The 16518-nt window shown below is 34.4% G+C and overlaps 1 protein-coding gene across 28 annotated transcripts in view; it reads right to left on the bottom strand.

The window, feature by feature from the left end:
* The window catches only part of MLLT10 (MLLT10 histone lysine methyltransferase DOT1L cofactor), a 249580-nt gene that overhangs the window by 109970 nt on the left and 123092 nt on the right, over window positions 1-16518 (bottom strand). For 17 of the 28 annotated variants that reach the window (XM_072749337.1, XM_072749338.1, XM_072749339.1 and 14 more), the window contains 3 exons: window positions 12823-12926; window positions 11247-11340; window positions 9296-9391 (listed from right to left, as the gene is read on the bottom strand). In XM_072749337.1, the coding sequence (XP_072605438.1) occupies window positions 9296-9391; window positions 11247-11340; window positions 12823-12926 (294 nt within the window). The remainder of the gene's footprint in view (window positions 1-9295; window positions 9392-11246; window positions 11341-12822; window positions 12927-16518) is intronic. The other 11 variants (XM_072749340.1, XM_072749343.1, XM_072749351.1 and 8 more) reach the window with 1 other exon arrangement.

Here is a 16518-nt window from a genome sequence, read left to right as displayed (position 1 = left end):
CTATTATTAACTATTTTATCATTTCTAAACTTAGCTACTATAAGTATAAAAAATGACAACCATACATATATGGAAATATATATGATAACTCTATATATATAAACTTTCAAGTATTTATCAAGTATATAGCTAATACTTAATAAGGGAAAAGAATATGAACCTCAAGCTCTCTGACATGCCATGTGGAACAGATTCTAAGTAACTTATTTAAATCTGTAAAATAGATGCATATATTACAATGATCCCATGTCACAGTTTACTTGGCATCCTTTTTTCATTCTTATTAGTATGTATACATCAGTGGCAAATCAAATTAGATGAAATACAGTAAACAGCTTTTCAGAAACTTCTACCTATTTGCTGATAACACTTTCACTGCTTGTAGCTACATACTGAAATATATAAAAGAAAAACCAAATGAATACAAAAGTTTAAAAATACAAACTAGGTTTTCTCACTGTTATGTTCCCAAATACGTAACTTTGGACAAATTGTTTAGTGTTAATGTGACTCTCTAGATTTTTGTGTTCCTAGGAAATTAACATGGTGTCTTGAATTCAGTGAATGTCTCATAAACATTTATCAATATCAATTAAACATTCATGTCCTTATTTCTTCATCCATGAAAAAGGAAATTAGTTTAATATATACTATCTATATCAAAATATATATAATATTCTAATAACATACTTAATTTCCATATTGCTAGGGTTTTAGATAGCTAGAATATAATTCTAAACATGTAAATGCATTTAAGTATTTGAGTCTTGGGCAGCCCGGGTGGCTCAGAGGTTTAGCGCCACCTTCAGCCCAGGGCCTAATCCTGGAGATCTGGGATCGAGTCCCACGTTGGGCTCCCAGCATGAAGCCTGCTTCTCCCTCTGCCTGTGTGTCTCTTTCTCTCTCTCTCTGTATATCTCATGAATAAATAAATAAAATCTTAAAAAAAAAAAAGTATTTGAGTCTTAATACTTTGTGCAATCTTAACCTTACAAAAAAAATGATAACTATAGACTAAAGAACTTAGCCCTCAGCCAATTCAATTAGTCATAAAATCTTTCATGGACAGGCCATTTAACTGATGCACACTGTATTAATTCTTGTCTTCAACATCTGAATTCAAGAAAAATTTCAAAAAGGTCATTCACACCAACTTGTAACTTTCACTTTTCATCTTCTTTGACGACATATCTATCCCTTCTAAGTACAAGCTCTTCGTAAAATCTCTTCTCTCAAACATTCACCAATCTAATACATTTTTAAAATATTTTATCTTTAAAAGTAGGCTCCATGCCCAATGTGACGCCCGAACTCACAACCCTGACACATGCTCTGCTGACTGAGCCAGCCAGGTGCCCTCAAACATTCACCTGCCTAATAAGAACATCCAGGAACACTGTATAAGATTCATGAAAAAAAGGGAAAAAAAGATTCATTTAAAGATTCTTTGTATTATTCTTTTTAGAATATGCAAAAACTTCACCGCTTGTACAATACAAAAGTTAAATTTTGTAATATATATGATTTATCTAACTTTTAAAGAAATGTGATTATTAAGCCTCCAAGTAAAAGTCAGAAAGACATATGAAAAATAATCCATCGGGCTCCCTGGGTGGCGCAGCGGTTTGGCGCCTGCCTTTGGCCCAGGGCACGATCCTGGAGACCCGGGATCGAATCCCACATCAGGCTCCCGGTGCATGGAGCCTGCTTCTCCCTCCGCCTGTGTCTCTGCCTCTCTCTCTCTCTGTGACTATCATAAATAAAAAAAAAAAAAAAAAGAAAGAAAAAAAAAAAGAAAAATAATCCATGAACTTTGGAATCAGGCATACTTGGTCTTGAATCCTGGCTCTGTCATTTACTAATAGATATCTCTTGTTTTTGTCTGCCCATTATTTTTCTTTAAGTAATTAATTCTTCCCTACTCTATGTGATCTTAGTAAGACCTTCAACTATAGTATCTATCCCCAAAGCCCTGACCACAAGCATGGGTGTGTTACCAAACTAAGGCTAATCCTAAATGGACAAATCTCCCAATCCCCAAAAATCCTAATTCCAATGGTTTTCACTTAAAATCCCTCTTCATCAATATGCCTATAAATATATCTTGTACCAAAAATTATGAAGGGTCTAGTATACCTGCAATCTAAAAAGTTAGCCTGCTAGTTTCAAGGATGCTGGAAGAAGACACAAGACTCCTGTGTTGTACACAAAGGGCTTTATTACTTACAGCAACAGCAGTTGCCAGAACATCAGCATTTCCATCAGTCTCCCAAGCCCCAATTCTGACAGGATAACTTGAAAAGGGCCAAATGACACTTGCACACATGGTAGGCTGTATTACAGGAGAGGAACCTTGTTGGGCTTAGGGAACCTATTCCAAATAGTAAGCAGATCTGCTGTCAATTATCCCAGAAAGAGATATTATCTCTGTATTTTTCATGCCTGTGAGCAAATCTGCCCTTTCTTCTTAATGATGCTGCCTCCATTTTTCCAAGGCTGTTAATTATATAAACAACTTTGAAAAGATAATCTGGAACAAAAGCAGTCAAGGCCTCTATTCACAAGAGATGTACAAATCTGAGACCCATGGAGATTTGTCTCACAACAGCTGAAGCCAGAACAGCCTAGTGAAATACTGAACCACTAGGATCTACACTTTTTCCATACCTTGCAGTTGATTCATACTCTTACTTATTCTTGAACATCACTCAGTCTTCCAGGCCCTTGCTCTAACATTTTGTCCAAATCTATATGACCTTGTTTCTCAGTTTCATTTACATCCATTACCCAACCTTGGTTCTCATGATCCACTACTTTAAACACTAGTGAAAACAAATGGTTTCCTTTTCCTTATCTTCATATCCAATCTGCCTAGCAATATCTCCCTGAGGATCCTGTCCATACCTATTTTCTCTGCTTCGTTATCCCGGTGACCAAGTTATTCACCTAGATGCCTCTTTCCTTCTCCCTCCAACAACAGAAGAAGACACAGTATTTTTCTTATGGTCTACTACGTCTTAATACCATATATTCCTCCACTTATTGCCCTATTTCTCCCCTTTTCTTGACAACCAAGGTTCTTTGAAAGAGCTAAATACTCTCACTATTTACATTTCCTCATACCTACCATACTCATTTACCAACTTCAATAAGCTTCTCCTCTGACCATGACACTGAGACTCTTTCTCAACTTCTTTAGCATTAAATCCAAAGAACATATATTGTGCCTTGTAGTAGTTGATCTTGTGTATGCAATCTAATTGCTGAGCACTAACTTTTTTGAAATAGTCACTTCTCCTGGATTCCAAAACCTATTAGATCTCTCTTAATTTTCCTCATGTATCTATGGCTACTTCTGATTTCCTCTATAGAATCTTCTCTTCCCCATTACTGACAAAGAAAGTAAAAAAGGAAGGGAAGCTCTAATTTACAGCAGAATGCCAACTAATGGATGTAGAATGAATTATGGAAAATCACTTTTGTCAAACACTATTTCAGGGAGAATCATCAATAAATGCTAAAACCTGTGGGTGAAAATTTAATAGGAAACAGGGTATCTACCCAATTCTCAGGGTGTGGTAGCCAGCCTCCAAGAGTTTCCCATGATCTTTACTCCCCCAGGTAATATCCAACTACACTGAACAGGTTATTCTGTGTAACCAACAGAATACTGCAAAAATGAATGTCCTAAGAGTGGTTGAAAATGATATTTTATATATCTTTTAACCACCAAAAAATGTTTTTTAAAAAAGCAATGCAATAAGGAAAAAAAGATAATGTATAACATAAGGGAGAGCTCACAAAAAAGCTGCAGCTTTCACCTTGCCCTATCTTGGATCACTCATTCTGGGGAAAGCTTGGTACCATGTCATAAGGATACTTACTCAGCCCTATGGAAAAATCCATGCAGCTAGAAAATGAGGATCTTACTCACCCAGAACCAACATGCTAGCCTGTGAATAAGCCATAGTGGAAGAACATCTTCCATCTCACAGTCATCTTCAATTGACTGTATTCCTGCCAAAACCTGGACTATAATCAGATGAGAGATCCTGAGCTAGAAATACATGAAGTCCAAATTCTGGACCCACAGAAACTGAGACAATAAATGTTTATTTTACTTAAGGCACTAAACTAGGAAAATTTGCTATGCTGCAAAAGGTAAATGATTCAGAATTTCTTATAAGGAGTGGGATGCTACCATAATAAAAAAAACTAAAAATGTGGAAGTTGCATGGAATTAAGCAATGGACAAAAGGTAGAAGGACTTTCAGAAGATTATGAATGGAAGCCTAATAAACACTGAAGATACTATTATTAGAAACCTTGTAAATTTTCAGGAGGCTATCTAAAGCATAAAAGAAAATGAAAGAAATTTAATTGAAAATTAGCAGAAAAGGGGTCCTTGTTATATAGAAGCTAGCAGTTTAGCAACATTGTTGCCTATGGTAACACAAAAAATAGAAAGTGTATTTAATGAATTGGATGACTTCACTAAGGCAATTTTTTAGGTAGTATGTTGAAAATGCAATCTGATTTTTTACTTAAAAAAAAAAAAACAGAGTATAAACTAAATTAGGAAAGGCTACTTGCTGGTTCTGAAAATTCATACACTCTACAAAAAGCAAATATAAAACTAAGGAATGGCTTCCAGACAAAGACAAAACCTAGGCCACTATCAGAAAACCATTCCAAGAAGAGTGAAACAAGGGTGTGATTGTAAAATCCATTGTTAAGATGAAGGCTGGGGTATCTGAGTGACTCAGTAAGATAAGCATTCAACTCTCAAGTCCTGATCTCAGGGTCTTAGGATCCAGCCCTACTTTAGGTTCCACACTCAGCAGAGAGTCGGCTTGAGATCCTTTCCCTCTGCTCCTCCCCAACATACATGCATGCATGCTCTCTCAAGGAAATAAATGAATCCTTTAAAAAAAAAAAAAAATCAAGGCAATGTCTCCCAAGAACCTAAAACAAGGCTTCAGAGACATCAAGGTCTTTAAAGACAAGGCAAGAATGAGGAAATATTCCAGAACAAATAGACTGAAAAACTGAAGAGACAGGACAACTAAATGGAGTGTGTGATCCTGGCCTAGATTCTGGACTAGAAAAAGTTTCCCTCTTCAGTATGGAGAATATTGAGTGAAATTTGAATATGATCTGCAGATTAACTAACAGCTCTGTGAAAAATGTTAATTTACTAATTTTGGTCATTGTACTATAATCATGTAGGAAATTTTTTTTTAATTAAAACTACACATTAAATATTGTAGTACACTCAGGCTAAACTGGTATTACATTTCTAATTCATTCTCTAATAATTCAGAAAAAGATTATACAGAGAGTGAGAAAGTGGGGAGCAAAAAGGGGAAGGGGAGGAGGACAAGCTTAAAATGTCAACATTTTAAAAATTTAGGTGAGTGGTATAGAGAAATAAAGTGTAGTATTTTTCAAATTCTCTCAAAATCTAAAATTATTACAAAATCAAAAGTTAAAAAAAAAAAGCCTAATCTTTCTGGCTGGCTGCCCAACACCTCAGGATGAAGAATCAAAACTGGCACCACTTTAAAAAATTCCTTAGAAATTGGCCCCTTTTTAACTAAGTAGTCTCCTGACACTCCTCAGCCCCAACAAACACACATCCCAGGCATCCTAAACTGCTGTTCCTGGAAAGCCCTGCCCTCTCTTAACTCTTTGCACATGTAGAAGCTTAAAGCTTTAACTTGAGCAGAAGATTTCCAAAAGGAAAGTATGCAAAAAACGGAAGGGGATGACAGGTAACTCTCAATGCTGAAAAATTTTAAAAAGATACAAAGAAGTAATGACAACTCCATGAAATGAGAGTTTTACTCCCCTGAGGGCCACAGAAGTAGCCCAGTTCTCTTAAAAAAGATGAGTACTCCTAAACAAAAGGAAGTCCAGTCAATCCCTGAAGTTCACAAAACACCGACTGAAAAACTTCCCTCCCACAAACACCCACCCAACATCGACTAACATTATTTATACTGGTAAGAGCTCCTTTATCTATTGCCATTTATTAGTAACAGAAAAAAAATCAAGAGCAAGTAAGGGGGTGGGGAACACGGAGATAAATCCCTCTAGCTACAGTAGGGGACAGTTTTCTGGCAAACCTACTTGGAAATGAATGCATTTCTACATAATACTGTCACTAATGGGAACTTTGCTGTAAAGTATTAGAAGTATAGTACTATACTTTTAATACATTATGGATTAGTTAACATTAATGAGTGGAAGGAGAATGTGTCTGAAGATCAACTGAACTGGTAGCAGATTATCTCAATGTAATAAATAACCACTGATTTCTAAATAAAGACCTACAAATTAGCCTTCAGAAAAAATCCTTTCTGAAGCTGAGAACATCCCAATTACAACCACATATTGCCATGTCTGATACGTCTCTGCATTTCCTAACCCTGGCCCACATCTCACTCCGTGGCAGTGCTTCTATAATACAAAGATACTAGGCTTAAAAGAAAATTCTATTTTGCAATGAACATTAATAGTCTTAGAAGATATTCTTTTTAAACAATACCTAATGATACAAATTAATGAATTAAACCTTTCCTCTATATAGCTTCAATTCATTCAAACATGTACTTTGATTCCTTTAAAAATATATACATGCCAATTTTTCAATTTTCATGGCAACTGTCCTTTATTCAAAGTCATATCTCAGGGGATCCCTGGGTGGCTCAGCGGTTTGGCGCTTGCCTTTGGCCCAGGGCGCGATCTTGGAGTCCCGGGATCGAGTCCCACGTCGGGCTCCCTGCGTGGAGCCTGCTTCTCCCTCTGCCTGTGTCTCTGCCTGTCTCTCTCTCTCGGTCTATCATAAATAAATAAATAAATCTTAAAAAAAAAAAAAAAAGTCATATCTCACTATTAAATTTTCCTCTCTCTCCTTGCTGGGATTTCCCAGTTAATATCTAACCAGTATTTTTTAAAAGATTTTATTTATTTATTCATGAGAGACACAGAGAAGAGAGAGAGAGAGAGAGAGAGAGAAAGAGAGAGAGGCACAGACACAGACAGAGGGAGAAGCAGGCTCCATGCAGGGAGCCTGATGTGGGATTTGATCCCAGGTCTCCAGGATCACACCCTGGGCTGAATACGGGGCTGAACTGCTGAGTCACCCAGGCTGCCCAATATCTAACCAGTATTAATAATATATCTTGGGTCACACAGAAATTCTCTGAAAAGCAAAACCTATGTATTTTTTCATTTTCTCATAAATAAAAAGCTAACATAAATCATTGATTTCATTTTTTAAATAAGCATACTATTTAGTATGAAATATTCTTTATCGTCACTTACTTATAATACAAGATATTTTAAAATATCTGCCAGTATGAAGGTAGATAAAAAAATTCAGAGGGAGAGTGACTCCAACTTATTTTATGAACAATACCATCAAAACTTAGCTTGCAATATATAGTATTTTCAAATTCTAAAGTCTGAATGAATTGTGAGTGCTGTGCTTCAGTGCAACATTTTATAATTTGATAAGTGTATCCGAGACAAAACTACTAGATGTTAAAATCTTAAAAGAGGTAAAGACGGATGGAAAGAATGATAGTCCATAACACCTGATCTTTTCAGCTATATTATCACTTATACCATAACAAAAAAAAAAAAATCCCTTCCCAAATATTCCCAAGGCAAGCAAACAAATCTAACAATAATAAATAATAAATTTATACGTTTACCTCACAGCCTTTATAAATGATCAGAAAAATGGTTACCAAACAAAATGTACAAATGGATTTTAAGTTTGACAATAAAATCAAATTATATTAAACTTATATATGCAAAAGTAAAATATAAATAGTGTTTACTGACATACTAATGAAAATATTAACTGCTAAAATTTATAGTTAAACAGGTTTGACTAAACACAATGTTTTTATCTAATATTCAACAACTGCAATAAACACCTAAAATGAAAACTCTCATTCCTAGAGAAAAAAAAAAAATCAATAATGTAATCAATAGCATTGTATTTACTGAACCTATACTACATTTAATAACTGTCCATTAAAAATATGACAGGGCATGTATGAAGATAAATACGATCATATCAAACACTTCTTTAAATAAGGTAATGTTCATGAAATGGCTGAAGAGAAGAATATCATCAGTGAGTCCGTACCTGTATCCCTCATTCATGAATCCAAAGGTTACATAAAATATCACAGTGCTTCTTAGTAAAACTGCTAATTACCCAATCTGCCCCTTTCCCATCAGCAATCCAAACAGATAGAACTCTGTAATTGTCACTATCACAAAACCACCTCATTAAAGAGATATGCCTAAGATCTCAAAAGCATATATATAACCTAACAAATATTCTAAAGGTGAATATAAAGTTGTAATTATTATTTCACTCACAATTTGGAATTTAATTTCAAAATCAAAATTTTAAGCTTTTAAAAAATGTTTACCCCCCAAAAAAGGGCACAGAAATTCAAACCAAATCTATTCCCAAATCCTAAGTATTTATAAACATGAAAATGTTCCAAACTAGTTTATAACAACTGTTTAAGAGTAATATTATTTTCTAATTGAAGAGGTCTTTTTTATCCTTAGTTTCTTAAAAACAATTCATAGTGTTATCCTTTTCCTATATTCAATATGTTTCTATGTTCGATATGAACTATGAATGATTCTACAGTACTTATTATTCATTCACTAAAAGTTACTCATAACCTTTAAACAAATAAAAATGTAAGTGGAAAACAGGTTAAGTCAGAAGAAGACAGATTAGTATTAGGCAAGCATTTAGTGCTTTATTAAAAGACAAAACATTCTCAAACAAATGGTATGATATTTGGCCATTAAAAAAAAAAACATTATTAGCACCACTAGGCGGAAAAACAATCAAGAATATATAGAATTTCTAAACTGTTCCATTATAAAGTGAAAAGGCTGATGCGATTTTTCCTTACATGTGAAATAATCCATTAATAATCTATAGCCACAAACTATTACTGAAGTCACCTGAAGATTTCACAGGATGACCACAGTGACACATGCAAAAAATCTGTCACGATTTCAGTTAAGTTCTATTTCAAATTTTCAGCTGAAATAGGTACATACAAACATACTCACAAATATGGCATTATTTTAGATCTACTCTTTGACTTTATACTCTCAATTAGTCAAAAATTTTCAGTATTTCAATGTCTCCATCCAGCTATCAAGAACTTAATTTTATCTAAAAAAGGAAAAAAAAACTATTAAGTAGATGTGCTACATATAGAGCAACAACAAATCCACTTACTTTTTTCTCTTTCTCATGATGTTTATCCTGAGAGTGAGAGGAAGAATCACTTAAACTTTGATCATATGACCTATTAGATCCCCGTTTGCTCTTTTTCTAAAAAAGAAAATATATATACATACATATATATGTATATAAAAATTTTTTAAATAACCTTTTTAGGCTTAACCAATTCAAGTGTGTAATATTTTAAAATGTCTATTGAAGTAAAAAAAAAAAAAACTCTCACTATTTCCAACTATATAATCTAGTTCAGACACCATCCATATATTGTCTATTGCATTCATTATAAAAGAAAATCTAAATTTAAATTTAACATTAATGCCATATTTTTGTACATTTATTAAAATGTGTGAAAATAGGCTACATTTTCAAATAGGCAGTAGCTTATTTGTCACTTTATCACAAAACCATCTCTTAAAGAAATCAACTATAATTTTCACTGTCTTCTTTAAAAAAGGAGTTTCAACCAAAATAGAGAATGCCATAACTGAGGAAGGATGCCAAGACTACAAGAAAAGAAAAGAAAATATTTGAAGAGTTACTTCTGCCACATTAGGAAAAGCAAGAAGCCTTTGAATCTCATATTTTCTTTTAAGGCAGAGTTTTCTAAAAACTCATCTCTGCAGTTCATTAAGAAAAAAATTAAAGGAAATGTCAGCATTAGACCCATGCATTTTTCAAAGCATTTCTAAAAGTATTGCACATTTCTATTTGAAATACTTACACAAGATCATAAATAAAGGATGCCAGTGAGAGTTATTTGAGGTGTTTAAAACTTGGTGGTACCATAACTAGTTTAAATTAGATAAAAATGAGAATGAAAGATATTCAAATTCCATGCAAACGTAGAGCTTATACAATTCTTATTAAATTATTAGACTTTTCCTAACTAGCAAATGGGATAATATGTCAATATGTAGCAGTGAGAAAATCCTATTTACACAAACTCAAAATCCATTTTCATTATTTCTAGACTTTATTATCTTCCATTTAGAAAATTAAGATTCCAATATACTTTTTACATCTAGAAAGTAAAATTTTCAATTTTACTATCTCAAAATTTCTCTTAAAAGACGTCAATATTCTTTGTCAGCCCTTACACTAATCAAAGTCTTTAATATCAAACAATATATTTATATAACCTTAAGTATTTTAATATGCATGAACCAGAATAGTCGAGCTGCTTTCATGAGAAAGGGGTCCCTAATTATATATCATTTATTTAAAAGAAAGAAAGAAAAAATTAGCCCTACTCACAAAGGAAAGGTAATAAGAGGAAAAGAAAGACACTAAACAAAAAAGACTTAAACTCTGTGTACATGTCGAGTTGTTACCATTAAAGACTAAAAAATAGACACTTAGGACATTTAATATTGATCCTTCAAAGGAACATGGACACAATATATGAAACAGCTAATCAAATTTTACCAACTCAATCATCCATTCAACATAGGCAAAAATCTAAAATAATTCCAAAGTTGTATTCAAATACATTGTTCTCAAGATCATCAACCAAGAAGTTACAAAACAGCTTTGTTTCAGTTTTACTATCTCCTAGTAAATAAAAATGAAAATAAAGAAATAGTAATTAGCTAAAAGATGAGAAACACGTGATAGAAAATCACAAAATGTATAATCAAATGTCAAAAAACAGTATTAGGTTAGAGTCCTCTATACATGCCTCGTCTACTAAATGTATCCTAACATTTACTACTATTAATAGAAATTATTTTACAATATTTACCTTTATAAATGAACCTAAGCAAAGCAAAATCTTTAAAATTTATTCGATCTTTTAATTCCCAGTAAAGAACATGCAAAGCAAACAATCTCATGTAAAAATCAAGAGAAAGGGAGTAGCTATTATGCCCTTTTTAGAAACAGGGTTAATTCTATTCTTAAAACTATGTGTTATCATTTTAATGTTAAGTTCAAGATAAATTCTTACCAGCTTACTAAAATGGTATTTACAGTAGCCACAGTATTGGACATTATCTGCACCATTACCTTCTTCTTCACAAAGTAATCCAGCAAACTGAGCACTAAAAATAAAGCCAAATATATATATAAGTATATATATAGAAATGTGTAAATATATATATATAAGTATATATATAGAAATATACACATAAACATGTTAAATTTCAAACTACAATATATATAAATTAAAATTCACTTAAGCATGTAGGATTTGTAATTAAACCTTACACATCTCTTAAGAGAAAAGGAGAAAATGAAAGGCTTTATTCTCACTGCGACCAAGTACATGTCACCTCAACTTTTAATTGATGTTTTTTAAAGTTATACTTATAGTTTATAATAAACTTCTGACCCAGCCATCTCTAATAAGGATGAAGACTTATATAGTTCTATGTCACCAAATAGACATTAAATTGCTTTAAGATACCCTCCCTCCCTCATAATTAACACTTCATTTTACTTTTTCTATCTGTATCACAGGTACAAATAGTAAGGTCAGGCTTTTGAAGAGCTGAAATGACTTGTGATGGGATGAACCCACAGATGCAAATTACATACTGTTACAAGGAAAATGCTTCAAATCACAGCACTGTACAGCAGGCAAGAAAAACATAAACTATGTTTTCCAGTCATAAACAATGGAAGAAATTGAATCGAAACCTAAAGTTATGATATTCATTTTTTTAAAAAAACACAAAGCACTAAAATTTACAATCATCTTGTCAATTTGTCATCAGTTTCAATTTCCACTTTTAACATTTCAAAATTACATTTCAAAATCTTTTGGGGGGAGAGATAGTATCTGTCTCAAAGAACTTTCATCTTTTGAAAAATTATTAACAGAATTTATAAAATCAAAGATTTTTTCCATTCCCCAAAAGTGACATAAAATGGACTTCTTTAATCCATACACTAAAAGCTCAGGAAATAAAGCATGTGCCTATACTGGCTGCTAGATACAGACTATTTCTTGAAAGTAACAAGTACATGGATTATTCCCAAACTTTAATTTTGAACTGTTATCTATTATGTTGAATATTATAAGATAACTTTTGCTCTTGAAACTTTATGCCAAAAAAAGTATAGAATTTAGGAAGTAGCCACTGTTATACTGAGAATATGATAGTGATTGCTTTTTCCAACCCTCTTCAAACACAAAGTGAAGAAACACAATCATTCATTAAATCCTTACTAATATTTCAGGTGTTACACTAACCTATTATCAGCTCTTTTACTATTACCTATTATCAGCTCTTTTAACAAATCAAAATATTAGGTAACCAATACCCAGTATTTTACACAAAAGTCAACTTAAAAAAAAAAAAAAAAAAAACATAAGAACCAGAGTCCACCTATTTAAAATTGACTCTGGTAAATTCAATTATTAGAATCATCTTTATTATAAATAAGAAAATTGAAACATAGAAACTATCCCAATAAAATTCACTGTAAATATTTGGGTACCTAAACCTTCAACTTACAAAGTGTTCCCTTGAACAAAGTAAAAGAATTTCAGTTCTGTACAAGGACAGAAACATACTTACCATGTCACATGGAAAGCCTGTCGACATCCATGTTTATTACAGGTCATGCAAGCACCAGTGGCTGCTTTGCTTTCTCTTCCTTGTTCATCACAAATGTAGCAAGTCTTAGGATAGAGAAAATAAATAAAATGAAGCAAAAACCTTAAAGCGCTTTACAGGAATGAATTTCACAATTATCTTCAAAAGTCAAAATTGGGTTAACTAACCTACTTTACTTCAAAACATAAATTCATTTTTCTGATGGTAATCTAATTTTTATAAACATGAAAACATAAACAAGAACATGGAAGCAGTCTCCGTAGTATCTCACAAAGGCTCAAACATCTTACACAAGAAGAATCTTCATAGGCCCTGAGAGGTCAAGGGCCAGAACACAGCCTGTAATACCTTGGTCTTAAAACTTCCTCACCAGTATTCAACTGATTTCTATAACAAGAGTGTAAAAAGAGGTTTGTCTTTCTTTTCTGCTCTAAGTAAGCATATCTAAGGAGTTTAAACACAGGGAATTGAGATGAAGGATGACCCTATGTGAGCAAAATTTAGGCCATTTTAACTGTTCACAAGAATCGCACATGAGCTGTCATTCAGCCTGCTAACCTGACATACTGAGCCTGAGAGAAAGATACTTGAGTAGCTTAGGAGGTCAGAGATGTCTCCAGGAGGAACTGGCCAATGAACACTCCCAACAACTTTAACTGACATGTGGTCCTCTTTCCAGGTAAAAAATGCTGATTAATATAGTACTACCTTTACAATTATCAGTGTCTAGTGAATACAATTATCAGCAGACTAGAAGCTGAGTATACAGAAGTTAATGCCTACATAAAATCAGGTAATACACTTCTAAAAAGAAACCAACTTCTGTGTTTTTTTTTTTAAGATTTTATTTTTATTTATTCATGAGAGACAGAGAGAGAGAGAGAGAGGCAGAGACAGAGGCAGAGGCAGAGGCAGAGGCAGAGGCAGAGGCAGAGGGAGAAGTAGGCTCCATACCAGGAGCCTGACGCTGGACTTGATTCCGGGTCTCCAGGATCACGTCCTGGGCCAAAGGCGGTGCTAAACCGCTGAGCCACCCAGGTTGCCCCAGAAACCAACTTTTTAACACTAATACGGTATAACCTAGCTAACCTATTGTAGCCAATAGGACCACACATTTTTTAAACCTAGAGACATTTCCTCCACTATGTACTGTGGTGCCAAATAATACTATTCAGCAATATTTTTTTTACAAGGACACAGTTCTCAAAAAAGCCTCGTACCAAGTCAGGTAAATTAATTTAAATACAGGATTCAGAGTGATTTGAATTAAAAATTATTTTATATCTCTAACAAGTAAAAATCCATGTGCTCGCTTCGGCAGCACATATTCTAACAAGTAAAAATCCTAAGTTAAAACAAACCAATTGAGACACACTGAATGAGAGCATCTCTACCCATTCAAATAACAAAAAGAAAGTCCAAACAATTACAATGGAAGAATGTAACATATATTTTTTAACCTACAAATGATCAAGAAGATTTAAAAAAAAAAAGACAGAAACAATAGCCAAACTGTGGAAGAAGCCTCGGTGTCCATCGAAAGATGAATGGATAAAGAAGATGTGGTTTATGTATACAATGGAATATTCCTCAGCCATTAGAAATGACAAATACCCACCATTTGCTTCAACGTGGATGGAACTGGAGGGTATTATGCTGAGTGAAGTAAGTCAATTGGAGAAGGACAAACATTATATGTTCTCATTCATTTGCAGAATATAAATAATAGTGAAAGGGAATATAAGGGAAGGGAGAAGAAATGTGTGGGAAATATCAGAAAGGGAGACAGAACATAAAGACTCCTAACTCTGGGAAACAAACTAGGGGTGGTGGAAGGGGAGGAGGGCGGGAGGTGGGGGTGAATGGGTGACGGGCACTGAGGGGGTCACTTGACGGGATGAGCACTGGGTGTTACTCTGTATGTTGGTAAACTGAACACCAATAAAAAATAAATTTATTAAAAAATAATAATAAAAATAAAATCTTTATGAAATAAAAAAAAAGAAAAGACAGAAGACTGAAACAGTAACATTTTATATAGTAAAATTCAGGGAAAATATGCAAATATGCTTTAAAGAATCTCTCAGGAACTTCCAAAACAGACAGTGAAAAGACACCACCATTTGACCATTCAATAAAACTAAAACTTATGATGGTATTAAGAAGAAAGAAAAGGTAGTGCTTTCAGATTTCTGGAATGCAGAAGAACTCTGTGGATCCCCTCCCCAGTGAATTAATCACTTCACAGTTTAAAAAAAAAAAAAAGGTCTGAAAATTATCCTAAAAACATGAGGCAAACAGTGGAAAATTTATTCAAAAAAACCTACAAAATTTCAATAAGAACAGTGAGAGTCTGTGGAATTTGAATCATGATTTGCTCCCATCACACCGCACCACATACACAGCTTGCTCTGATGGAAGTTCCCCTCTGGGTGGATGTGGTTTGAGAAGGCTCCCTCTCTCCCCAGCTCTCAGTCTAAAGCTATAGCTTTACTAGAAGAACTAGTCTCTAGTGACTCTCAACCTACTCAGTGCTGTTAGCTCTCACTCATAAAAATCCCACCCTAACAACAGGCCTAGAATTCTGAGGCCATAGCATCCCTACCCCAGCTCGCTAGTCAAATGAAGTCCCAATGGTAGGGGAATGATTTGAGAAAACCAGGGGCTACTACACCCTTCTCCCCTCCTAGCACCCTGTTGGAGTACATATTTTTCTCTTCAGAGTAGCAGACTGCTGTCACCATCCCCAGTTCCAGAGCAGTAATGTAGAGGTTCTCAGAAGGGGAGTGAGGGGGACAAAAGCTCAACAGCTCTGCCTAAATGGACGAACTTTATTTGGAACAATACCTGGAGAAGTTTAAGGGCATGTCCAAAACACTCTGGTGGTGGGATACCCGGGTGGCTCAGCGGTTGAGCGTCTGCCTTCGGCTCAGGGCATGATCAGTCCCAGGATTGAGTCCCACATACAGCTCCTACAGGAGGCCTGCTTCTCCCTCTGCCTGTGTCTCTGCCTCCCTCTCTCTCTCTCTCTCATGAATAAATAAATAAAACTTTAAAAAAAAAAAAAGCCACTCTGGTGGCAAACAATTAAGACAGGACCAGTAGCTCCAAGATACTAGTAAAAACAAGCAAAACTAGACTGAAGATTAAAAGAGGGAATGAAAGAAAGACAACAAATAAGGGCCCTCCTAGAATCTACTCATCCCTGGGGTTCAAATGGCCATGTACATGAACTAGGTTGCACTCAACTGGGAAAAATCAAAGTGGGACTTGGGGAAGGCTTAAAAGCATTCACCAAAGCCACACACAAATCCATCAGCCAATAAGGTTCAGAGGGTTCTAGTACAAACTATGATCAAAACCTGGCTGAAAAATAAATTACTGTGACCCAGGGGCAACTCCTCAAAATACAGACTTGAAAATAAAATCACACATATACATATGGTCTGAAAGATTGTGTACGTGCTTAAGACTGCACCCTCTCAGGAACAACTAAAAAGAGAACCTCACATCTTCTTAGAAAATAATCTTTAGGGGCACCTGGGTAGCTCATTCAACCTAAGTGTCTGCCTAAGTGTCTGCTTCTCACTCTCCCTCTGCCTTTGGCTCCCCCTGCTTATGCTCACCCATATGCCCACTCTCTCAAATAAATAAAAA

Source organism: Vulpes vulpes, chromosome 2 (assembly GCF_048418805.1).
Source record: "Vulpes vulpes isolate BD-2025 chromosome 2, VulVul3, whole genome shotgun sequence".
NCBI classification, from domain to species: domain Eukaryota; kingdom Metazoa; phylum Chordata; class Mammalia; order Carnivora; family Canidae; genus Vulpes; species Vulpes vulpes.
Note: the sequence above shows the minus strand (reverse complement) of the source record. Positions and strands in the feature narration are given on the sequence as shown.